At 38.6% G+C, this 26,889-nt stretch overlaps 1 protein-coding gene across 7 annotated transcripts in view; it reads left to right on the forward strand.

The window, feature by feature from the left end:
* Positions 1 to 26,889, forward strand: part of CNOT4 (CCR4-NOT transcription complex subunit 4) — a 72,983-nt gene that overhangs the window by 10,743 nt on the left and 35,351 nt on the right. For all 7 annotated transcript variants that reach the window (XM_065742767.1, XM_065742760.1, XM_065742763.1 and 4 more), the window contains exon 2: positions 20,998 to 21,239. In XM_065742767.1, coding sequence (XP_065598839.1) covers positions 21,066 to 21,239 — 174 coding nt within the window. In that variant the 5' untranslated portion in view covers positions 20,998 to 21,065. The remainder of the gene's footprint in view (positions 1 to 20,997; positions 21,240 to 26,889) is intronic.

The following is a 26,889-nucleotide window of genomic DNA, read 5'->3' on the forward strand; positions in this document are numbered from 1 at the left end:
GGTCTTCAGCCTAGAGAATGGACTTCAGTAAGGGGAGAACTAATAGTGACCACTGGTACCTATGGGCAGGCTGTTGAGAGTGCTGAGCCAGGCTCTTCGCAGTATGAGGAGGGCAGGGTGGGCAAGAGACAGCAGGACTGAGTAAAATAACTGGTTTTAAGAATAGTGTTTCACAGGGAAGATGTCAATCATCAGAACGGGTTGCTGGATGAATTTACAGTGTCTTATCTTCAGCTACTTCAGTTACCCAGCTAGACAAAACCCTGAGTAGTCTGGACTGATCTTGCTGACTGTTTTGAGCAGGAGGTTATTGAGAGAACCTCTTAGGTTCTTTCCAGCTTGAATGATTCTATGATGCTATAACAGAAAAGGCATGAAAACTCAAATTCATAAATAGGAAGTTGTCTGTGCTGCCATTTAAAACCAAGTATCTGTCCTGAGCCTACGTTTAAAGCATTAATGTTGGTATTGTGGGTTCAATATAAGCACAAAAAGAGTTTTTAAACTTCAAGGAGCTCCTTGAAGAAAACACTGAAGCTTATGGGTGTTATACAGAAAATTGCTGAATTTCTTTCTCTGGATAATTATGTCACTAAAGACAAAAAAAATCAAGAAGTTTGAGCTGACTGCATACAAATTCAATAATTCAGTGCTTAAATTCTAAGAAATGAAGAAACTTTTCCATACACTGTCCATGGTACTGCAGGTGCAGCCTGCATCCCTCTGCAGCTTTTGCAAGCCTGAGAATGCAGCAGCAGCAGTGGTGGGACTGAAAGTGGACAGGTTGTGTGTGTGTGTGTTGTTTACTGTTGTTTTTTTTTCTCCTGTAAGGTTTTCTTTTCATTTGCCCTTTGAGCTATTATTTCTGTTTGAAGCCTCAGGAGTAGTAACAGTGCTGCTTGTGGTTAAATGCTATTTCTTGTAGTTGTGCCATGATGTAAAGCATGAGAAAGTGAGCATGCTCTACAATAAAACTGTCCTTTTTAACCAACAGAAGTTAGTCCAAAATCTACTTGAAACTGCAAATATGCTATAATTTGTCTTACAGCAGAATTTAAAGTCACAATTTTCTGCCAATACCAAGACCTCTAATTAGCTGGCTAGTGAGTTATGAACCAACAAATAAAATATAAAATTAGCTGTTGAATATTGCTCTGGTGGTTCATGGCTTCCCCAGTGTCCCCTGGGAGCACGCAGGCAAGGAAGGAAATCTAGTCCTAGCACCCAAAACATAATGCTCTTGTTCTTTGTGCTGTGCTTATGGGTGGTATCCTTTATAGTAGTTACTCTAGAGTTTACAGGTATTCTTTTGTTGTTTTTTTTTGTGCTTTGGAATCTTCTTTGGGTAATTGGGAAAGCTTTTAAACAATGCCTTTGTTATGATGAAAATACTGTTAGATGGAAAAAAAAGATGCAAGTAGTGAATTACTGAAAAATTATTTGCTTTAAAAAAAAGAAAACAGAATACTTATTCAGTATTTAATTGTTGCATGGTAATGATTTGTGATAGTTTAGTGATACTTGCAAATGAAAGCTGATTATGGACTAATGAGCTAGTACAAATATTTGTAAAATATTCAATAACTTTAAAGAAAGCTGTGAAGAAATAGTGTTTGAGAACTTTTTTTCTTGTTCAGTAATATTCTTCAATTCTTCATCCATTAGGCAAGTTTGGCAAGAACAGTGTGAATAATCTTACAAATGTACCTTAATTATGGCCTGGAGGAATGAGGAGGTAGCTTATTCTTCAAGCTGGCATTGGTTTGTGATTTCTCAACACAACTGGTAACTTAGTTTGGTAAGGGCAAACTGGGGTACTATGTGTACTGGATATCTGGACTGCAGCTGACAGATATGATAAGTAGTTTACATATCATGGTCACCACTAACCCTGAACTAGATCTGGGCGCCAGCTAAAAGGTCAGAGTTCTTAATCTTTCAGTGACTGCTGGAGAACTGAAGTTCTGCAGACTATGTAATTTTGGCTTTCTACTGTAAGAAAAACAGGGTAAATGAAGGACAGAATCTTCCTCTGTGAAAATTCTTTCTTGGAAACATTGAACATACAGTACCTTTGCTCTTGTGTGTTGTTGCCTTTTGCCTCCTATGTAGCTTATCAGTGGATTACGTTTGTTGACTATTATTAGACATGTTGAAAATAAAATACAATGAAAATAATGTTTCTCCACCTAAAAATGCAAATGTAATGCTTAGCTCAAGTGTTATTTTTGAAGAGAGTGTGCAGGGGTAAACTACTTATGTCATATAAGTGGTTCTGTACCGTAGACTAATTATCTATGAAAGGACTAAGAGAATGATTCTGAAAGACAGAGTGACCTGTAAAGGTTGGAAGGAAGTAAACTTCTAAGATTTTTTTTTCCAAGCTTATTTTGTTAGTTAATGTATTTTTAGGGCAGAATGCATTGTGAGAACTAATTCTAGCTATGAATGACTTCAGTTAAATCTAAAGTAATTGGCATCATTTACATATAAATATGTAATGGATTTTGCCATTTATACCTAAAATCAGTGTTGAACTCTGGGCAAGACTAGGTGCAAGGTTTGTAGACTTGTCTAAATGGGAAGCGTGTATGATTGGGACATTCAGCAGCCATAATGCTACGTGTTTCAGGCACAATGTGATTATCTATAATAGGTACTTAAGAGATCTTTGTTCGCCTTTTAAACTGCTATAGGATGTTTAATTTACTGTACAGATAAAGTATGAAGAAGGCTCTTCTGACCCTCTCCTCCCTTGTCTGTTAAGGGTAACTTGTGAAGCATTCTCTTGCAGTAATATAATAAATCTGTTGTTGCTTCTCCTACTGGTGTAGCTGTTGGCTTCTTTTGCAAAGCCATAGTTGAACTTCTGAAATGGCCATGTTTCTTTTTGCCTTTTACTGGGAATGGTGATGTAAATGATAATTCTTACACACAACCTTATTAAATCTGTTTAAAAATTCTCTGAAGTTCTTCAAATCAGTGAGATTTTAGGACATCAGAATTTGGGATCAAGTACTGAATATATTAAGGAACCTATTTATAATTAATAGCAGTCAGCAATTACTGAATTTTGGAAGTACTGTCATCCTCTTGATCTGTGCAAAAATATGCTTTGCAACGATCCAGCTGTAATTGACAGGGTTATTACAGATGTACAAGGCTTGGATACAGAGGTGGTATCTTGTTGTTAAACTAGTATGCCTGTTTATTACTGGTGTTGATCTAATAAGATGCCATCTCAGCCTGCAAACCTGCCCGATGTCCTTAAACCATGGTGGCTGCTTTGGTCTAGGGTGGGAGTATATGTGAGACATGAGGATGTGACTTCTCAGACTTCAGCAGCCCCAGGACTCTGCAGCAGTGCACAAAGCTAGGAGGAAGCTGAGTTTTCCTTTCCTTCATGTGCATTCTCACCCCTTCTTGTGCTCTGCTGTTCAAGAATGGCTACCTAGGTCTTACACTTTATTTTTGGTATTAATATATTTGCGTTCAAGTACAACAAAGTGACTTGTGATTTGTAGTGGAAAATCTTAATTCTGAGTAATATATCTTTTTCTATCTTACGTACTGTGGTCTTAATCAAGAAATTAAATGCTCAATGGCTGTTAATGTCCATTTAATAGTGTTTGGAACTCTCTTCAGGCTTTTACTGAAACTCTTCTCCTATGAAAATCAAAAAGCTAAGCTGTAATGCAACTTTTGAGCAGTAGTGCTTTGCCTTGGGTCTTCTTGAAGGATTGGTCTTGGGGAGCAGCAGGAGAGCCTGGCAGCTGTTGTAATCTGTAATCCTAAGGAGTGGGGATAGTGGGAAGAGTGTCTCTGCTGCTGTCATCAAGACTTTTTCTCTTGGGAGAGAATGTTACTCTATTTCTCTTACTTTGGATTTCTTCTCTGTACTGCCTACTCCACCCAGTGAGAGTTTGGTAACTGAGTTGCTGACGTTCCATTTCCAAAGGTTTGCTGTTAGTGTGAGAGCTGGGAATTTATCTCACTGATGTTCTAGTCTAAATTTGGGATCGATGATGCAGTTGAGACATGCATACATCTCAAGGCTTCAATAAACAGAGTGAAGAAAAGCAGTAAGAAAAGCACACAAAATTAAAGCTGCTCTTTATTCACCCTGACTTTTCATTGCTGTGTTAGCGCTCTACAGGTGGTCTGAACTAGTTTCTTTCTATATGTATTACATATCAAATAACTCTTGATAACGTATGATTTATGTCTGTATGCACAATACTGATTACAAGCCTTTTTTACTTTAGTACTTAAGGAGAAAGAACTAACCTGCTTTTCACATTCAAGTTTTCTTGCTTAAAAAGCAGATAAGCGTTTTCTTCTGCTATGTGTTGTACAGATTACTTTATCCTCTTTGTTACTGCATGGATCTTAGCAGATCTGTATTAAAAACTTAAAATATGTTGACTGTTGCAGTGAGGTGGCTACAGCACTTGCCAGGAAGCAGATAACCTGGGTGCTCACCTCTGAACACGATTCACCCAGCCCCTAGACCTCAAGGAACAGTGTTCTGTGACTATTTTGTTGACTAGATAAATGGTGTTGAAAAATCTAGAGTATGTCTGTGGTCTGGTAGCTTTTCATTATTCTGAAACTGGACATTTTTATTGGAGCCAGCAAGAGCACTTTTCTGCTGTTGGAACATTAATGAGGGTTTTTCTGGTTGCACTCTAAAACACTAAATTGCTATTCAGCACCTTTGCAGATAAGGCTAAACAGCACTGTAAAGTTGCTATTATAGGTAACACACACGAAAGTGACAAGGTGTGATGACCCATTGTTGTATTTTCTGATTTCTGCATGTATGTTTCAAATGGAGTATCTGGTTTTAAGACTAACTTTTGGAGATGTTTCTCATCAAATTAAGCTCCATGCTAAACTGCTCTTGAAAAACAAATGCAGCGTGTCAGATTCCAGGTAGTGTTGGCTGCCCTGTGATTTATAGCATTGGTAAGCATAAATGTGAACGGACCTATTTGTAACTCATTCTGGTTTACTGTCACTCAGCCTCCTGATGCCAAGGTCCTAGAAATTCTGAGCACTAAAACAATAGATTGAGAAGATTATCTTTTTAAATGCTGCTGCTGAGCTTATTTGAATATATTTACATATTAGTTTTTCAAATACTTTGATTATTGGGCATATGCAGCTATATATAATGAGCATGCGTGCTAGCCATCTATGTTGTAAAACAATTTAGAAATGGTCTTCCTCTGCACTGGTAATATTTGTTGTATTTATGAAGAAGCTTTAGGATATATGCAATAATGCTTTATTTACATCCAGAATTCAAGCAACTGAAGCTTACTATATGGAACATTCTAAGGAAAATAGAATGATGTCAGAAAAGTAGTCATGAACAGTTGAGCTCTGAAGATCTGAGTCAGTGATCCCAAACCTAAAATATGAGATCATGGCAAGGGAAAAGGATGCTGCTTTTTATGCTTGCTGAATTCTGTTCAGTGGTCTTGTACGTGGATCTGTCTGCAGTGAATAACTGTGTCCAGTGCAGCTTCTGTACTAAGCCTGTGCAGCTAAAGGAATAAGAAAGCCTGATTGGGGCAGCTTCTTAGTTCTACATCTCCTGAACTTAAGAATTGTTGTGTGTGATAGACTGTGGCTGCTTCCAGTGGTAGAGACTTTAGAGTAATAAAGCACTTGATAGTAGTTATTAATTTGGAGAAATCCCTGCAGCTTTTTTCTAAACTTCATTTCTTGATGACGCCCCCCACACACACACATTTTAATATGGGCTCAGCTTCTCTAGAGAAAGTCCTCGGAGTTCTGTTCTCTCTTCTATGACCAGCATCTTGAAAGAGAGTTCTATTCAAAGGCTCATGTTGGTTTGCCATACTGATCAACAAACTGAAGTGTTCCTGTAACCTACTGTAGGGAACCTACTTTAGTGGGGGTTGGATGAGATGAGGAAATGGCTGCAGGTTGTACTGGGGAGGTTTAAATTGGACAGAAGGAAAAACTTTTAGAGAGTGGTCCGGCCCTGGAATGGCCTGCACAGGGAGGTGGTGAAGTCACTGTCCCTGGCAGTGTTCAAGAGATGTCTGGATGAGGAGCTCCAAGATATGGTTTAGTAGCTTATGGTAACAGTGATAATGGGTGGATGGTTGGACTAGATGATCTTGTAGGTCCTTTCCAACCCTGTGATTCTATGATCTCCTGAGGTCCCTTGTAGCCCCTGTGACTCTGTGGTGCAAGTCTTCTAGAACGTGGTAGTCTGAGACTTCATTAGAATCTCTATTCTGACCTGTTTCTTTAATGTAGCAAGGACTGTCGTGCTTCTGGCACTGATTTGACCTGAAGCTTTTGGTGATTATCTCTGTGCTGTCTGTGCAGTCTGGTACTGAAACAGATCCCAATAAACAAAGCTTTCTGGTTGTGTCAGAGTGGAGGAACTTGAAGCCAATATAAAGATGCAGTCTGCAAAATTCCTTTCCTTGCCTGAGAAAGTATCTCTGGGCCGCAACACAAAAATCTGTTAATTGTGGCACACAGCTATGTTTCTTCCTGTGCTTCTTCCCATGGGAGTGAATAAGGGCAGTGATAATTGAGCCAAGGGTTTTTAGTAGGCGCTGTAGCCTTTCAGAGGAGGCATAATTGTATACTAGGGTATATTTATTGGCAAGGAGGAGGTTGGTTGGTTTGTTTGCTTGTTTCCTTTCCCCCTCTTCCCTGATCCTGGAATCTTTAATCGTGTCAGCTTGGATGATGTAAACTGCCTCTTAAAAAGCAAACATCTCTGGAGTCTTCTAGAGATGGCTATAAAGGAAACTTTCAGTTTAATTTTGAGAAAGGTAAGAAATACATCATAGGTGTACCCAGATTTTACTACGCTGTTTAGCTTTTGCTGAAAATGTGTGAGAATGATCTTTTTCCACATAGTGGGAGTCTTGGTGTGTGATGTTTGCTGCCAGATGAGAAGCACAGACCCGTCTGTTGTTGGCCGTTCAAACTAGGCTTATGTAGCCTCTCTTGTTTGGAGATGTGAAAGGGGAAACAGCAATACCTCTAATTCTTTGCAGAGCTCTGAATTATGTTGTTATTCTTTGATTCCAGAACTGACTTTAAGTCACTCTTTGGAAAATACTGTACTTTCCACTTTTGAGAACCATTTTCTAATGAGAAGGGACACCATCTGTATGAAAAACATCAGAAAAATCCCTTCTAATTAGGCAATACTCCATGACATAAATAGACTGTAGATGAGTTGTTTCTTTTTTCCTTTAAGCAGTTTTCAGTTGTGGCTGCCACTACAGGTTATGCCTTAAGTTGTGGTGGATAAAAGAGGTCTGAGGTGCTTGGGTGTGGTTATGGGAGATACTGCTCTGTCAAGAAGCAAAACTTTGCTTGTAAATCTAATCAAAGATTCATAGGGGTTGGAAGGGTCCTCAGGAGATCATCTCATCCGGCCCCCTGCTGAAGCAGGTTCCTTGCAGTTAGGTCACGTAGGTAGGCATCCAATTGGGTCTTGCATATCTCTGTAGAAAGGAGACTCTACAACCTCTCTGGGCAGCCTGTTCCAGTGCTTTGTCTCTCTTAGCATAAAGCAGTCCTCCATTTTTGTATGGAACTTCTTATGTTCATGTTACTCCTTGCCCTCTCACTGTGCACCACTGAGTAGAGCCTGGCCTCAAAATCACTGTCAAGTTGTAGTCATCATGAAAGTTAGTTTACAAAAACATTAGTCAGCTCTTACAGATAGGAAATGAAATTAAAAAGACATGGAAGGATTTTTGTTTCCAAAACATTTCAGACTCATTGGTACATATTACAGGATCTTTCCTTCCTTTTGTGTTTCTGAAAGTGTGGAACTTTGTAATTAGACCGATACTGTGATCAAGAACTGCTGTACTGGATCAGCATAGAATTACTAGTGTAGTGCTTTGCCATGGTTAGTGACTGGTAGCAGTCTCTCTGTGAAAGAACATAAGATTGGCAGACGCATGATGTTGCTTCCTTCTCGTGGTTCTGAAGTCTCTGCTTCTCCAACTCAGGAGGCATTGGGAGCAGCAGCTTCCTTGGCAGTGTATTTTGTTTCATTGTGTTGGAGCTACTCACTTAACCCTGCTTCTTCCACACGTGGTGGTTTGTGTGATTACTTTCTAGCCTTCTAAATTCTATCATCCTTGCCAAAGGTTGCAGGTTTTCACAATTTAATCTGATTCCATGTGGAATATTGCCTTCATCTGTCAGTTTTAAATGTTTTTACTTCTGTTTAAAGCATTTCTCTGCTTACTGCTTGATAATGTATGCATGTTCCATTTGTCTTGACACTTACATGGTCTCACTCGCTCTCAGCACCCTTTTTTCCAGCACATCAGTTTTGTTCCTTACTATACACTTGGTAATTCTTGTTATCCTTCTCTGTTCTATTTCCTCCCACATGTGGTAGTAGAACAGTTTTCCCAAGTATCAGTTGCAAGTGCTTTGTTGATTTCTGCATGTCCCACGATCTGTGACATTGTTCAGAATTATTTGTGGAGAGTGACTTCTGTCCAAGAGTAGCTGGATATTTCTCTTGTTCTGCCTGCCTGCTGACTATCTGGCTGTGACTTGCTCGTCCATTAGACTTGATTACAGGCTAAAGCTTGAGAGCTTCAGGTTTTGCATCACTTGCTCACAGCTGGAGAATCTGACCTGTTACTGTTTATGAGCAGATGCTTCTTTGAGTGCTTAATATCTGACTGGAAGCTGAAGTGTGCCTCTGATTCTGTAAACCTAATGGGAGGAGATGCAATGATGTTTAAACTACTTATATTCTTGGAAATATCTTAGCGCTTTTCTAACCATCAATGTGCAGTTTTAATTAAAGGAAGCAAAGTTTCTTCTAAAAAGTTTTTGGACAGTTGCTGCTGCTCTTAAAAGTCTTCTACAGCAGCTGTTAAACAGCACTGCGTAAATGCATTGGCAAAAATTTAAGTATGGGCTTCTAGGCTGACAACTGCACTGCTCTGTCCTGTGTGTACTACTGCGCATAGTCTCAGCAAAAGTAAGCGTGCAAACAGCTTCTCTACTAAACTTGTAGAGAAAAGCCTGGTCAAATTCTTAAGCAAAACATTTTAAAAACAGCCTAGAACTTGCTCTTTTGCTTAGTGTTTGTCAGGGGATTTATATTTAATCTTTAAGTTGATTTAAAATAATCTGATGAAGTATTAATGATACTTGGCATTATAAATTTGCACTCCTCATCAGTCCTTAGTAAAGCTTGTATTTGGAAAAGATAAAATCTAAAGATATTGAGGGAAAATATTTTTTGCCCATTTTTCAGGCTATCTATATTATGATTTTAAGATTATATTCTAATAAACAGAGGCAAGAAATCCCAGTTGTAGACAACTGTTTAATGTAAATAAGATTATTTTTGTTAAACATAGAGGCTGCAAATTGCAATCTACTCATTAACACTGTTACATGTTTCCTGATAGCACTCTCTTTCCCAAACGGTGAGTTTTCCTTGAAAAATAAAAATGTAATTTGGATAACATGGCCTTGATGCTTCTGTAGTGGAAAAAAGCAGCTTTGCTCTGCTTATACTAAGCAAGGAACAATTTGAACCATGAGATCTCTTTGATTCTCTCTTGTTCACCCCTACCCCAGTCAAGGAATGGCTAGACAAAGTGTAATGGCTGACTTTCACATCAAACCTGTATGTGTAAATTCATGTTGCTGTTTGGTTTGGTTGGTTGCATTACATGTCTGATCTGTACAAGTGAGCCGTAGATTACAGGAAAGTCAGAAAATGTGAGATTCGTGAAGAGAAATCACTACTAAGTTGCCTGATTATTTAAAGAAAAAAGAAAAAAGAAAAAAGATGGTGTTGGAAGCTGTTTGTTGTGGTTTGACCAAGTGTAACCAGAGGCATTGAAAAGCAAAATGCTCGATTTTGCCATGGAAATACTTCAAATAGTATAGTATGAAAATGCTGATAAACCACAAACGTGAGGAAACCATTACTGCTTAGCAGTTTTTCTTGCACTGTGTCCTGTGCAGCTACTCTGCCATTCCTTTTCATAATTACTTCTATGCATCACCTTTGGGTCTAGAAATACAGTGATTTAATGGTTGCAAAATTTAACTTTTAGCATGTCTGTTCCATTTCTAGCCTTTTCAGGAATGTATTTCAGGTTAGCAGTCACCTCTTGATTATCCCTTCTTCCTTGTTCTCTTGCTGTCTTCATTTGAAGCCAAGTGCTGTAGTTAATAACTGCCTGCCGAAGGTTCCTGTCATAGGCCAAACAAAGTATGTACAATTATGCCTTGAGAAGGGAGTGAAGGGGAAAGCATGGCTCTTGCTTGCTTTGTAGGAGGGCGGCCTTAGCTCTGGAGGGGAGAGCTCTCTCTTCAGTTCTCTCCATTGTTTTCCTTTCTACATGTTTGTAAGGATATATTATATATTCCTTTTCCTTTTGAAATCTGTAGGAACTTTCAGGAGTGAAACACACTTGTTGATACCAAATGATATCGTTTGTGCTATTTTGTTTATCACAGTTCTCATTTAACATCCTGTGCAGGCTTCAAAGCATATGATAGGGTGCCTTGAATTGTCAGGAATAAAGGCTGCATCCTGGAGATTCAGGTGATTTACTTTTTTTTGTAAAGTACCTACATAATTGTAGGGTGAAAGGTCAGTTTTTGTTCTTCTTTTCTTAGTTGTTTTTTTTTATTCACAAATAAAGGTTAGATTTCATCTGCCCTCAGTTTTATCTGTAGGTTTTGATGTAGGTGGTTCATGGTTTCTGGCCAGGGAGCTGACAAGAAAAGAACCACTTTGTTATTTACTTGCATAAAACGAAGGAGGGGTGTTCTACATGGCTGTTGGTTTGTCAGGCATGCAGAGCACTATGCCAGTCAGATTCTCCCTGGCACCAGCTATCTGTGAGTTTCAGGATAGCCCATGCATTCCTCAGTGCTCACATCTCTTTGGCAAGAGTTATTATTCTTCTGAGCTCAGTGCTTTGCATTACTCCTCGAGCTCAGTGGAAGCACTCAAGCTGGAATCGGTGTGCTTCCAGAACCTAAATGTGAGCTGCATAAGGTTTCCTCTGTACGAATTTTTCCATCTAAACCTTATTTTGATGTTTCTCTTCTCTGTCCAATGCAGCTGAAGCACTTAGGCTTGTTTTTTTTCAGGGGTTATGAAAAAGCATAAGATGTCTAATGCTATTGTTGCAAGAAAACAATTAGGCTAGTCTTACATTCATGTTTGCCATTTAAAGTGGTTTGAAAGTGGCATAATAGGTCTGTCATTGGCAATACTGAAAGGCCAGGTTATCCTTTTGTTCTGTCTTGATCATGTTGAACAATTAGCAGGAGCTGAGGCAGGGAATGATTATGCCTTAGTTGAGAAGCTGGGGAGAAAGCAAGACAACAATGGCTTATCATAGATTTTCACAAAGTTTGTTAATGAGTTTTAAACACCTACGTAAGGAACTTTGATCAGAATTATTTAAAATGTGCTGCCCCTTTCAGGTTCTTGGTAAAGCATAAGGTGAGATGCCAAACTCGAAGTGTACCACTGAACAGAGTTCTGGGGCTGTCGGTAACAGCGGCTGCATCTTCTATACCTGAGTTCTGAAGCACCTTAAGCTGATGTTAAGCTTCAGAGCAAATAAGTCTTAATTTCATTCATGTCACAGTGACACTGAAAGAGTTACAGAGTTGATTCAGTTATACTCTGTTCAAGAAAACTTACCGTTGTGCTTTATTTTGTCTGAGAGTAGTGCTAATATATGGCTGATAACCCTTCTGTTTTGTTATATGTAATACTGATTTGTCAACTCAGCAATTCAATTGGAAGAGTTAAAGAATTTCAGAGGTTTGAGGTGTTTGGTTTGTTGAGACAGGAATCCAAAAGCTGTGATCATTTGGTCTTACACTTTATACTCAGCTTTCTACCAGTCATTTGGGGAATTCCTGCAGGCTTTAAGAGTCTCTGTGTGTCTCTCTGTAGTGAGTAACACTACCAATAACAATGCACACATCTTTAGTGTGATCAGCCTTTATTATCTTGTTCTGTGCCCTTTTGCTCAAACCTGACTTAGAGTTATTAAATCCAAGGTAACTTCACAATTGTGCTCTGAGAACTAGGTACTGTTGCCTGGAGCAAAAGATAACACTGAACTTTTTAACAACTAGAGATTGTTGTTTGCTTCAGTTTTCCCAAACATTTGTGTTCATGCTTCTCCATGAAAATGCAAGTGAGGGTTTTGTTTAATGTAAAATCTGAGCTTTTACTGCACATTAAAAAAAAAAAAGTTGTTTCTTTTTGAGTATCCTACATTGATGGTGCTCTGCACTTAGGGCTGTATCTCTTGTTCTTCAGACATCCTTTGAGATCAGACCAGCTGTAATATTAGGCGTGTGAACAAATGCAGCTGAAAGCAGCGGGTCAAAAATAAGTCCTGGTAAACTATCCAGGTAGTTATAGTTGGCAGCAGAATATTGCAGACTTATTTTCAAACAGTCTTACAGCCTCAACTGGTATGATTTTTGTGTGAGAGTATTTCTGGGTAGTCACTCTAAAGGCTGCAAAAGCTTTTCAGAACTGAGCCCTTCTCTAGTTGGACTTGGGAATGCTGGCTATTATTATTAGGTGTGCAGTTCTGATACAAGGTAGCACAAGGTGTTTTCATTACAGAATGGTATGTTCTTACCTCTCCAGGTGAGAAAGGAAGACTGATTAACAACTCCATTAGCCAGAAAACTGAAGTAAACTCATTTTGAGTTTCTCTTCTCTTGGATGAAGGCATCCAACTAAATAACTAAAGTCTTGTTAACAGCTACACCAAGTTTTCTTAAAAGTGCAGTCAGACCATGTCACTTTAATTTACTAGCTCAATGATCTGTTCCCTTTCTTTGGAGAAACCAGTTCTCTTACAGTTGAAAATAACACTTTAAATTTCTTTCTTCAGGAAAAGAATGAAGATATATTGTAACTGTTCTGAAATCATATGGGATTTGGAGATAGCAGCGACTGTAAGATCATTACTTCTGGATAATGTTCATAGGTTTCACATATTCTCAGTTCAAGGGGGTTGTAAGGTCAAATGGAGCTTTAAGCTGTTCCAGCCAGTGCCCCCAAAGTTACTCAGGATAACATCAGTGAAACCTCTGTGTTTAGGTTTTTTTAATCTTCAGAGGTAAAACTGTCAGAAAAAAATGGATGTTGGGAAGTTCTGTGAAGCACATGAAATCTGGTCTGCTGAGGTACAGCTGCTGTCACTCAGCCTCTGTGCTTTGCTGAGGGGAGCTTGAGTTGCCGCAATCTATTAGCTGGTTACATTAACATTGGGCACTCAGCCTGCCAGGATGCTCTGCCTTGGTGTTGAATACTCTTTAGTGTGTTAGTGACTACAATTAAATGCTGTCATATCACAAATTGCTGCATGTACATACATTAAGAAAGCTTTTAATTGCAAAACCATCTGTCTTCTACAAAATGCTTTGTTTTGCCAAAGTACTGTTCTGACTGCCTAATAATGTTTCTATATTAGAATGTGGATCTCTTACAAAGAGATCAATAATCTAGACCTCATATGCAGAAAACTGCTGTATTGGATTTGGAGATTATACTCCCCTTCAGTTCTAGTGATCCTTTACAACTGTACAAGGACAGCAGAAGTAAGTAGACGTGCACTTGTTCTTGATATGGGCTAGGGAGAACACAGTGTTAAGGAATACTTAAACTACTGGCAAGCATGTAGGTACCTGCAATGAGGTTTCTGTATGGTTGAGCAACCTGACCCATTTTGATTCTCTTTCCATCAATGACTTTGCAGATGCTCTGAAGAAAAAGTGCAAGAAGTGGGAGTAGCACCTTTTTTTCCCACTAGTAATTAGAGATTTAGGGAACTTAAACTTGAAAAATTACTAAGTATTCTAACAGCAGCTAATAGATGTAAATCGTGACTATTTTTGGATGACAATTTTTGTCTACAACATTTGATAACTTATTGTACACACCTGTGTAGGTATGGCTTTTCTGTTTTTACAGTGTAAGCTTTTCTTTCTCATGCCCTGGGAAGTTTGAAATAATCTTTCTGGAATATTTATTCTCATATTAAGTGGTTACTGTCTGTGTCGTAAGCTTTTTAAGAGTATCTGAGTTTCTGATTGTATAGACCACTGTAATATGTTGTCCCAAGTTCTTTTGGTATTTTATTTGTATAGTCAAGTTATAGGTAGGAAAAGAATTCAAATGAGGTAACATAGAAAGCGAAGAACACTTCACTTTTCACTTTTTTTCACTTTGGAGGATGGTTGGACTAGATGATCTTGTAGGTCCTTTCCAACCTTACGAACCTATTAACACTGGCATTCATGTTCATAGGATCATAGAATGATTTGAGTTGGAAGGGACCTTCAAAGTCATCTCATTCCAACCCCTCTGCTGTAGGCTAACCTAAACCAGGTTGCTCGAAGCCCCATCCAGCCTGGCCTTGAATGTCTCCAGGGTGGGAGCATCTACGGCCTCTCTGGACATACTAGTCCAGTGTCTCACCACCTTCACAGTAAATAACGTTTTCCTAGTATCTAGTCTAAATCTACCCTCGTCCAGTTTAAAGCCATTTCCCCCTCATCCTGTCTCTGTGTGCCTCTGGTCATCTTCACGGCCCTCCTCTGAACCTGTTCCAGCAGCTTGGTGTCCTTATTGTGTTGGGAGTCCCAGAACTGGACACAGTACACCAGATAGAGTCCCGTGAAAGCAAAGTATAGGGGTAGAATCACTTTCCTCAGCCTACTGGTCACACTTCTCTTGATACAACCCAAGTAACTGCCTTCTGGACTGCAGGGTCACATGCTAGCTCATGTTGAATCTGTCATCAGCCAGCACCCCAAATCCTTCTCCTCAGGGCTGCTCTCCAGCTATTCTCCACCCAACCTGTTCTAATATGAATGTGAGAAGTTAATTTATACAGCTACAGATCAATGTAATGCTTTTAATTTCTTTCAGTGAATCAACTTAGATGCTAGAATGTTTGTTTTTTTTATGGTGTCCAACGCTTTACTATGGATCAATTTGTCATAATCTTATTTGGCCTGTTTTCTTTCTGAATAAAGTTCAACATCTTGGTTCCATGCATGACTTGTAAGGAAGTAATTGAGTAAATTATCTCTTAATAGGCATTCATATGTCATCGGTAGCATGTAGCCCTATATGCAAAGAAGCTCTGAGTTCTGTAACGGTAAGACAGTATAGTATTGATTAGATCTTGGCTTAATTTACATCAGAGCAAGTTTTTTTTGTTGTAAAAACTTTTTTCTTTTTTGCACTTAAGTGTCTTACATTACATTGTGAACATAAACTATTTTTATGAAGAATTAGTATCGCTTTCATTTAGCAGTTGCCACTTGTCTTCTGTTTTTGCCATTAGGGGTGCCTTGAGGGCACTGTATAGAAAATTGTCAGGTCATTTCTCTGGCTGATTTTTACACTGATGCTGAATGTGTTACTTGAGCAGTTACTACTTCCAGTTTCTTGTTTCTACATCTTACTGTTGTGATGCAAGCTCTTGCATGGCTGTATGATGAACTGAATGAAGAATTAAGGTAAAATGTTAGCTAGCTAAAATAGTTTTTCTTCATCTTGCAAAGTTGAGAGTACAAGCACCTAGACTGACAGAGGTCAGAGAGATGGACAGCAAGAAATGACCCAATCTGAAAACATGGGGGAGAGCTTCTTAGGCACCTGCAGGGAGGTGTAGAGCTGAGGAATCTCTAGAGGCTTCAAACAGTGATCTCAAAAGTTCCTTCTTTCAAAGAAACAATCCTAATCAGTGTAGTATTCAGAATGTCAATCACTTGCTTTTCTTATGCCTTGTAATATAATCAGAGCGTTGCTGCAGACTTCCAAATGAGTAATAAACATAATATTAGAGAGAGAAGACAGAGAGAACAGGCTGTGCAGTTACTGGGCACGGTTTTGCACTTACTAGTACTGTTTATTTTAAAAGTGTGAAATGGACAGGAAATTGAGGTAGACGGAGGACAGCTCATGAAAGAGCCTGGAGAAAGTTCATAGATTTCTGAACCCTGAGTGTAACTTAACTCATGGGAAGTTTTAGTGACTAGGCGACCTGGGATGTATGCAAGTGATCTTTCTCTGTCACTGGTTTGCTAGATGACTTGATTGGTCTCCTTTAATTCTGGGTTCTTAGAAATGTACCTTTCTGTTCCATTAGTGGGCATGGCAGTGATGGGTTGATGGATGGACTTTGATTGTAGAGGTATTTTCCAACCTTAATGATTCTTGCAATGGCCACTGTGATAACCTTTCATACATTTGGAGGTGAAAGGAAATAAGGCTGTTTTCCTGTTAGCAGTAGTGCTAGTCCAGAGGTGGGCCTCTGAACAGCAAACTGGTGCTACCTGGAGGAGAGTGTTGCACTGAGGAAGCTGTAGCTCTCCTAGATCAAGGAAGTAGAGTAATTCATTCCAATTTTTTTTTTACCTTTTTCACCTCCAGCTTTTAAGCAGAGTCACAGTAGAGATTAGGGTTTAAAGGGGAATTGATCCTTCAGCATGGTGAGGATGGGAGTTTCCAGCAGGCTGCCTGTTGTGTGAAGTTATACAGATAGAACCCCCGCTTCATTCTTGAGATTTCTCAAGGCCTAGATGAATATCAAAAGGTACAAGGCAGCGGAAAAAAATGTGAGTTTAAGTTTAACTGATACTTACTGATGGTTTTGTGCATAGGCTCTGATCTGTTTCAGTTCTAGTGTCAGATGTGTTTGAACTTAATGTGAAACATTAGCTGTCACGTGCCTGGATTTCTCTTGAAAGAGGCCTCAGATCTCTAAAATATTTTCTGGATTGTGAGTCTTCTACTAAAGTTTTTTTTTTAACAACTTTAGATTGTAATACTTTTAATGTCCTAAAGCATGTGACAAAGCTGGATTCAACCCATTGGCTGACAAAGGGGCCATGGCATCTGCATCCTATGGGTTGAGTTGCCCCCCTGAAACAGGAATTAAAGAACACTTATGCTATGGCGAACTGCTAGCAAGTAGAAATGTTCTAGTGTTTATTATGCAAAGATGTACTCTGCATCTGTCAAGTTTTGAATGAGTTCACTTGAGAAACAAGAATGAATTACAAGATAGTTGCTTTCTTCCCGCTTCCTCCCTCTCTTTTATTTTTTCTTTGATAGACCCCTTCTAAAACTAAGGAAGAGTATGCTAAACTGTGGGAAGCTAAGCTTGCTCACCTCATGTCAAAACCAAACCGTCAGTGTCTGCATCCTGAATGGACTGAAAACACAAGTTGTGTTAGTTTTAAATAGTTTTTTAATTTTACTTATATGTTTGGAAAAAGAAAACACTGTGGTGGTGTGTCTTATCCCTTCTATCACACCAACTAAATCATTCTTTTTTCTGATTATTACCTGTTACAAATTCACTGTATCTACGAGATGCTGCTTGATGTTGTCCACCTTTGCTCTTACCTCTGTGAATGCTTTCATAGTCTTTAAACAGGATGCAAGCTGCTGGAGTGCTGTTTGACAGCAGTGTCAGTGCTATAGAAAGTGGACAGATAAATTCTAGCTGCTGTTATTTTGTGTGTGCATATACATATGTGTACACAGCATTCCTTTATTTTTTCCTCTTGAGATGCTATTAGATTAATCTGTGGGAACTCGAATCCAAAGACCACGTACTTGGGATTGAATGCAGCATGTAATACTGCCTTGTGTGGTTTGCTGTCACTGTGTTACTTTTCCTACAGGGTTAATCTTCCATATGAATTTTGTAGAATAGCCTTAGAACTGACTGGTTATTGTTTTTTTTTTTGGTAGCTTTGTATGAATGTGACTCTTCTAGTTTTCCAAATTAGTATTATTCTGATGCAGGATTGGGCCATGGTCCCTGATATATTAACCTCCCTTTCCCTCCCCCACCCCCTCCAAAATGGAGACAATTCATTGGAGATAATCTTTAGATGGATGCGTGAATGGTGTTTTCCCAAGCAAATAAATATTGCTTTTCACTTAGTTTCTTGAAACATGGTGCACAGCTGCTCTTTACTCCTTGCTGTAAAATAACAGGCCATTTATTGTCTGAAGCAAACTATTGGCGTTATTGCTAGCAGATGCTGAACTCTTAAGTGTTAACTTAAACAGTTCATTAACAAAACTGCAACATGATTAACGCTTGAGCTTGTCTGCATATCCCAGAGGCACTGGCTAACATGTCACACTCTTTTTACATGAACTGTTTCTAGCTGAGATTCCAGAAATGACTTCCTAATTCAGTAGGATTATTGTGATGACCTGGAAGTTCTTCAAAGATGCACTTCCATGTACAGCTTCACTAGTACTAGCATAACTTTACTTAAACACATTTCAGTAGGCTCAAAGTTGCTGGGTGTGCAGTGGAATGAGTACAGTGTGGAACAGAATATGCTGTTCACTTACTGACCTGTCATTCAGCAATCTACAGAAAGTCAAATCCAGGTAAATACTGAGCAAAATGTGTGCAGTTTATTGCATGCTTCAGTTTTTAAAGTCACTTTCAAATTGCTAAGCTTTTTCTGCCATACAAGTGTGCAAAGTGTGTTACAGCAAACTTAATTTGCATACAGCAGATGCAAAAAGTGTTGGAGTTGCTACAGAAATGTGTGTCATCTGTGTAACAAGCAATTAAATAGTGTGCTATGGGCTTTTAACAATCCTTGCAGCCGATGCAAATGGGTTTTATAAACAAGACAAAGCTCCCAGGCAAACCAAGCCTTTCTTTCAGGACAGATTCTGTTCTGCCTAAACCACTGGTGAGGTCCTAAAATGTGATTTTTGAGGTGGCCAAAAGGATTGTAATATACCACTAATTAAATCACAGTTAATTAAGTGAAAGTTGCCATGTTATTGTAGGAGTTAAATTTGATTTTTAATCCTTGTGGAGGCCAGAAAGAGAGTGGTGTTGTTGCTAGTGCGTGTCATGTAGAGAAGCAAGACTTAGTGCATCTAATATACATTCTTCCTTCTTTGCTTTTATTTGAGTATTTAATGGAACTTGTATTTTTGTTTTACTTAAGGGCAGTGCTGTGTGTTTACTAGAGCTGTTTTGTACCTCGAGGCTATACTAACTACAAAAATAGTCTATATTGCAGTTAGTCTAGGATGCTGGTATCAGCTGGTAAACATATAAACCAATGCAGCCAGTCTATGCAAAGCTATGTACTGCTTTTTCTCTTGCTGTCTGTTTAGTTTGTACTTTGATTGCATGTGTCTATGCTGTTCTTCAAGCTTCTCTCCTGGCTATCTGCTTAAAATTTTATGTCCCTGAAGAAATGTGTAGGATGGGAACAAGCATTGCAGTCTGCTTCTGAACTGGTCCTATCCTATGGAATTGGTTGGTCCCAAGCTTGAGCTGGAATTTCAGGGCACTAAAAGATGTACCTTATGCAAGGAAGTGTGTGTGGTTTAGAGTCAGAAGACGATGGTAAACAGAACTGGGTTTTGTGGTTCTTTAGGTATGAATTATAGATACATAAGGCTGAGAGTGGTAATACAGAAATTTGTGAACAAGGAATTGATCTGAAAACTCTAGTCTGAGGATAGGATTCAGTGTCACTCTTCAAGTAGATGGACATAAGGATTTCTCTGGATTTTCTCCTAAAAGTCTGGGGAAGGATTGAGTTGTACGTGATCTAGTATTTTTTTTTTTAATATAAAAATGAAGTGGAAAACTGTCTGGAAAGGTAGAGGAGATTCCACGTGGTGTGTGTCCTTAATTTATGATTGTATTTGCATGATAGCATGCTATCAGAGATAGCGTGGTCATCCAGGTATCAGTTCTGATTGGATATCTTTCAGGAAGGCTGTGTTTGTAAACGTGTAGCTGACATATCAGTCATAGTGTTGTGTGGGGTTTAGTTGTATGGTTTTTTTGTTTGTTTTCCTCCAAAAGATCCACAACAAAATTCTGTTTCTTTAATTTTCTCTCATATATGTGTATGTTTCCTGCAGCAGCTAAAAACAGCTTGCTGAGACTGGATACTGCTTCAGGTATCCATGCTCATAGTTAACTGGAGAGAGGAGGAAAACAACCAAAAACTATTTGAATATCCCAGTTAGTACTAAGTGTCCTTTTTGAGTATGACAATAACTTCTTGTTCTGCATTCTTAAGCTGACAGGATGGAAGCATACTCAAATGACTGAGATCAAGAAATGAGTTAAGAAAATAGTAGCATGAATTTTGTTTCCTTTTTGGAGTTCTGATTCAGAAAAGCTGTATAGTCTGCTCTCTTAGCTGAAACTAAAGAGTTTGTTTGTTTGTTTGTTTATTGTTCCAGACACGTAGAACATATTTCTACTTTGGTGTGAATTAAATACTGATGAAAAGCCTAAATGACTTGATGAAAGTTGTCTGACACGTGTAGAAAGTTTTGTACGTGAGAAACCTTGGTTAACGCTACTTTAAAAGTAGCCTCTAGGTTTGGTTGGTCTCTGTACCAAAAAAAAAAATAGTGCAAAGAAATGAATCGCGCCGTGTAAGCAGCTTTCATTGTTTCTGTTCAATAATTCTGTAACCCTCCTGAAAAGTCTGAATGGATGACCTAATTGTAGTTTCAAGTCCCTGGGAAAAGGAATAAATTGGTCTTGAACATGAAGTCCTGAGTAGAATTAGTAGATCTCAAGCAAGCAGTCAGTAAAAGGAGCTGGAATAACTTGACGGTGTACATCATATATTCTAAGCATTTCATTGTGACTGTACAGCTTGAAACTCAAGTAGACTAGTAGCTTACATACCCAGATAGGGAAGTACATCATCAGTAGCATCTTTCGTATTACTTGTGTGACTTGTAAGTAGGAAGACAGACTCAGACTTGGGTCATTAGCTATTAGCTTGTGTGTTCATAGATAATTTGTATGGGGAAAAGGAAAGCGGTGAAGTGAAATACAAAAAATGGCTAAAGAAAGGTTGTCAAAAGTACTAATCACTTTCTTATATTTTTTTTTCTTGCAGCCCCTCAAGTGCTGACCTTCTTTATCTATTAAGTTATTATAAACTTTTGCTGCTCTGCGAACACAAAGATGTCTCGCAGCCCTGATGCTAAGGAAGACCCTGTGGAATGCCCCCTTTGCATGGAGCCTCTGGAGATAGATGACATCAACTTCTTCCCTTGCACCTGTGGCTACCAAATCTGTCGTTTCTGTTGGCATCGTATCCGCACTGATGAGAATGGACTTTGTCCTGCTTGCAGAAAGGTAAATATCCTGGATCAGCGGCTTGTCTTGCACATATTGCAAGGCTCTTGCTTTGTGATGATACCAAAGACATCCTTTTCCTTGTGGAAAACGTTCTTCTAGTAATGGCATAATTCAAAGATGAGGTGTTGGATCTCTGGGATTCTTGTCTGCATTTGTCAAAGCTATTTTGCAACTGCTAGTCTTGGTTTGTTAAATTCAGAACTGGATTAATAGGAGAAGTTGTGGATCAGAACCAAGGCATGCTGGTGCTGTGAGAACTACCAAAAGAAAAATTCCTCTGATTTGCAGTGCCAGTTTCTTTCAGGAAGGACAGTGAGGATTCCAGTGTTAGGGATTGTTGAGGGCCAGAGTTCAGCTAAAGTAGCAGAGCCATCTGAGGCAAGCTTATAAAGCACCTGCTTGTTTTGTTTGTGGCAACAGAGCTCTTAATCCATTTTTCTGGACACTAAATATGTAAAACCTTTGGAAAATATATCCAATGGTATTAAACTTGAAAGCTTTTCAAAATCTAGTTTAAGTCTATTTACCTAGTATTCTGATCTTGTTGCCATATGCTTAAAGTTAGTATTTTGAGAGTCTCGCTTATTTTTTTTTCCCTTATCTCTTAACTGAGGTCTGGCTATTACTGTGGTTGGCCACTACTACAAACTTCAGCTTCACTAAGTTGCCCACTTTTTCCTTAGAATTATTCTCCTCCTCATAGTGTTTTGTATAACCTTATTACTTCCTTATCTTCCATGTTTACTATAAAATTATTTCAGTATCTTATCTTCAATTCTAATTCAATCTCTTGATTTTTAACTTCCTTGCCTGGCCTTCCTCTTTTTGTAATTGCAGCTGTTTATATCTGCTTTTTCTCCTGCTATTTAATTGTGTTCCTACCCTCAGTTTATGCCTTTGGCTTCCTGTCTCACATTACAGCTCCCTTCTCAGACCCTGAGTAATCTTACCTGAGTTCACTATCTTGATTCACTGCCACAGCTTTCTATAAACACTTCCAGTCATGCTTTCTTGCTGCTCTTTTGAGCTTTGGCTGTGCTAGAGCTCTCCCTGCTAACCTGCCTTTGGATGCCTCTGCAAGCTGCGAGGCTATTGCGCAGCAACATTAATGCATTGCAACAAGTTTGTACAGTATTTGATCTGCTGAGTCTACAAGGAAGGTCTCCCTGTCATTGACCAAATTGGTTTCTACGTACATGTCATCTACAGCAGGCACTGTGCTGTATAGTACTTCTCATAGTACAAGCAAACTTCTATTCTACAAACATGAGATGTTCTGGCATTTCCTCATCTGTATAAGTTGCTTCATGTATTTGGATATATTATACTACTTTTTTGCCAACAACTATTTGATTTGTCTCTGATCGTTCATTATTGGAAGTTTGGGGAATATATCTGAGAAATCACAATCAGCCTGCTACTTTGGTGCCTCTGGGATTCTTTGAAATACGGATGTTGCCTCAGCGGAACTTTCTCACGTGGAATAATCTGCCTTATGATTGGTTATGCAAATATTTTACTGAGTTGGAATACAGTTTGCTTGGAAAAAGGTGAGATTGTGGAAGAAAAGCTAGAATGAACTGTGCAATTGGAGGGAAGGAAGCACACCGTTCCAGGAGAGGAAGGCGACTTCTTTCGCAATGGATGTGGATTATATTCTTGATGTATTCTTCATCTGTGGACTGCAAGCTGCTTTAATGAGAATTGTGGCTATTTCATTGGATTGTAAGAGCATAGAGGAAGATGGAGTACACACCTTTTTGTGGTACAGATGGACATTGTGGTTCAGAGACCCCACTGAGATCTTGGGAATAAACCATATAGAGATATACATCAAAGCCTGAAGAAGCCACTTTGTGAAGTGTACTGAACCTTCTGCATCAGGTGTGTTTTTGCATGCAGTGTGTTTATGTATTTCGCATCTGTGTAGTAAGGTTTCTGGGGTAAAGATCTAAGGAGTTTTCTATTGTGTCAACTGTTCTGCATTGGCTGCAGGCACTTAATGCTGAAGTGTACAAAATGGCAAAGCAGTAAAATTTTTGCAGATGCTTTCATTGTAGGGAAGTTACAGTAGGTACTGTACTCTCAACAGTTACCTCTTGTTAGTAATGCCTATGCCAGTGCAGGATGCTTACAGCAAAATGGAACTGTGAATATACATATATTAAAGCAAGGCCTTCTATGTTAAAGCATACAAATGTCTATGTTAAAGCATACAAATGTCCAAATGTTCTTGGTGCCAAGGGTGTTGAGTAGCAATTAATGTTCTCCAGTGGTTTGGCTTTTAGTCTGTGGAGAGTAGCAGTGAAGTTCCCTAGCAGGGGGTTTTGTTTGAAAGGTTTGCAAAATTCTTGAAGTCTGTGATAAAAATCTATTTGTTCTATTCTGGGAGTGGTATGTGTCTCAAAAACTTGGACTGCATATTGTATATATAATATTTTCCTAAGTTTCTCTAGCTAGCTTCTAACCAAAAAGATGTTAGCTTGCATTATTTCTCACACCAAGGAGAAAATTCCTGTTTACTTGAACTGTGCTTGACATACACTTGCACAGAAAATATTCATGTGGTTGTAGTCATTTGAGTTAGTATCTATCAAATTTTTACCTGTTAGTAATGGTAATAGATTCTCACTCACTTAGCTTGTGAGAGTAAGAAAGTATGCTTTAATCTTGAGTACTGATCTTACTTAGCATTTGTTAGTCTTAACATAGCAAAGGTGCTGTAAACTTTAATGGCTTTTGAAATAAACTCACAAGTTGTTTCTGCTTAATTCATTAGCTATAAGAAGTCTTTCCTTATTTAAAAAATAAAATAAAATACCAGAGCTGACCTGTTCTTAATGCCCTTCAGAATTGTAGGTCTAGTCAATTGTAAGATGCTAAGCAAGCATTTCTGTTTTTTCCAGTCAATTGGTTTCTTAACTGTGAGTGAAATAGACACTAACTGGACAAATTAAAATGAAAACATGCTGTCCTTAAAAGCTACTTTACAAGTCAGCAAACTCACTAGTTTCAGTTGTACAACCAGTGATTTTTCTTTGATTTTTGTCTTCAAAATTCTGTGGCTTAAGTACTGGTTTTGTATGAATGTCTATAATTTTTAGTGACTTGTGTTACTTTGATATAACGTAGCACAAAATCCTTAGTGTCGGTTATTACAGTTTTTAAATGTCAGTAAAGGAATAACTCAAAAAAACCCATAAACAATCAAAAAGTGACGTCTTCAGTTTTCTTAATTGCTTTGCACTTCCACCAAGAAGTGTAATTTGATATGCTGCCATTCTTGTATATTGCGATGCCAAGGAACTGGAGAACAAACCTTATTTCTCCTGCCATGTTGTATTGGAGATGGAGATTAGTATTAAGCTTATGCATTTATGACCAAGAAACTAGCATATCTTACACATGTTTTTGTCTGCTTTTTTTCCTGTTTCTGCCTCTGTAAAAGCAAGTCTTTAAACATAATTTTCTCCTATGCTGCTAGTGCCATAACTGAATAGTTCAGTGCAATAGTTGATATTTAGAAATAGCAACATGTCAATATAACTGGTATGGTGTATTCTTTACATAAACCTTACTGACTTTCTCTGTATTTCTCATTTCAGGACCTATTTCATAGCAAGGCATCAACTGGGAAATGTTGGTACATCCGCTGTGTGGAAGGAATGTGACCCATCTGGGAAATGACAAAATCAAAATGCTTAATAAATACCAGCTCAGCTTCCCACAGATGGGAAAATGTGGGGAAAAATGTCTGAAAGAGGAAAAAAATTTAAATGACAACACAAGCTTAGTGAGGAAGATTAAGAATTCATCAAGGGCCATCTCTGCCAAAAGAAATGAGACTACAGAAAAACATTTGAACTTTTGAAGTTTCTGTAGGACTACCAGCAACTTTTAGATAACATAAACCGTTGATTCAGTATCCATTTTGGCAGATCTTGTCCAGGTGGTTTCCATAGGTTTTGTATAACTCAAGGATGTAAAATTTAGGCAGTGAATCAGTGGTGTTGACATCTCTTAATGTCAAGTACCTGAAGGTATATGAATGCTGATAACATTTGTTGTAGCTACTTTGCTTGTATCTCAAATTCTTTACCATCTAAGGAATCAGTGATAGTACCATCTGATGCCTCTTGGCCATTAGGAACATCTAGTCCCTTGTTTTATTGCATGCAAAACAGAAATAGATTTGTGCTTTGACTTCGGTTGCTGTGAATTATTTTCAGGCATGTCTAGTGAAGCACGGCCACTTCTACTGGCTGAGAGCTTGTAGGGACCTATGGCCTTCCTTTTATTTAGTGGAATCGGACAGAGTAAACAACAGGTGAAATGATAATTATGAGATTACCCCTACAGTCAGTTCACTTTGGCTTTCAGAGCCGTTTCTCGTCATCGTTTGCTGCTTATATTGTCTGTATATACTTATACTGTCATTTGAGTTCATGAACTTCACTGTCAGCAGTCACTCTGAAGATGAAATTATTTATTGTTCTACTTGTACACTCAATTTATGCCATTATTTGAAAGTAACAATTCTTAGGACTCAGAATTTTTAGAACGAACTTCTTGAATGCTGTTGGTGCTGTGCTTGTCTTCCTCCTTAAATGCATAATATTATTCAACTCTCATTCATGCTGCATGTCTTATAGATAGTCATCTATTACTTAGAATTGGGTTTCTGATTTGCTCTTGAGAGTCAAGAGGTGCATAGATTCATTTATGTGTCCTGCAAGTCAGGATGCCCAACTGTTTGTGTTCTTTAGAAGCATTAACAGTCATGGAAGTAAAAGTATACATATGAAACATTTCAGGTACAATACAGTACTACACTAGCTAGGGAGGACTACTGATCATTCTGTTGCTCAAACAAGTTATCTTTGGTGGCAGATCAACTGCTGATACTTCTAAATGATTGAAATCCTTATTCTAGTGATTTTGTACCACCTGCTGAGAAGACATTTCTTCTCTCTGATTTTGAGGTTACTGCTGTTTAGTTGCATATCTTCCAGCAGTTCCCATGCTCTGCGGTACAAAAACAAAGCGCTGTTTTTACTATGGGCTCATGCTCTCGTTGGGCATGTGCTTGAACCGTGCAGGAGGTTAGCAGGTCTGTGTTGCGGTCTTCCAGTAACAATTTACAGAGAAGGGATGTACTGTTTCCATGCTTCTCATTTGAAGATACGCTCTTTATGTTGCTATACTTGGCAAGAAAGAAGTTGGTGAACTTTGGCACTGTTTGCTGTATTTTTCTTGGTTCATTGGGGTTCTTTAAGAAACTACTGAAGGCACAGTGCCAGGCAGCAGTACATTTGTAAGTCCTGCCTTGCATAGTGCAAAGTTTAGGGAAGAAATCTGTAAAAGTCTTGTCAAGATGATACCACGCTGTTCACTTTAGGGCAAGGCGTTTTATGTTTGGAACTCCATCTTGTACTGGTGCGCTCGTTGCTATTCCTGAACTCAGCTTGATCATCATTCATCATCATGACTGAATTATATCTCTTTGAGTGTTCTTTCTCTTCAGTATCTCAATACAAACCAATATCTCCTTTATTCTGAGGCTTTGAGAAGTTCTTTAAGTGAAGCATACTGTAGGATTATTCTATATCTATACATTCTTTATGCATGCGTTAAAACTTGAAATCAT

The sequence above is a fragment of the Cyrtonyx montezumae genome, unplaced genomic scaffold, assembly GCF_038088225.1.
Source record: "Cyrtonyx montezumae isolate F1298 unplaced genomic scaffold, pur_monq_1.0 scaffold_3, whole genome shotgun sequence".
Taxonomy (NCBI): Eukaryota; Metazoa; Chordata; class Aves; order Galliformes; family Odontophoridae; genus Cyrtonyx; species Cyrtonyx montezumae.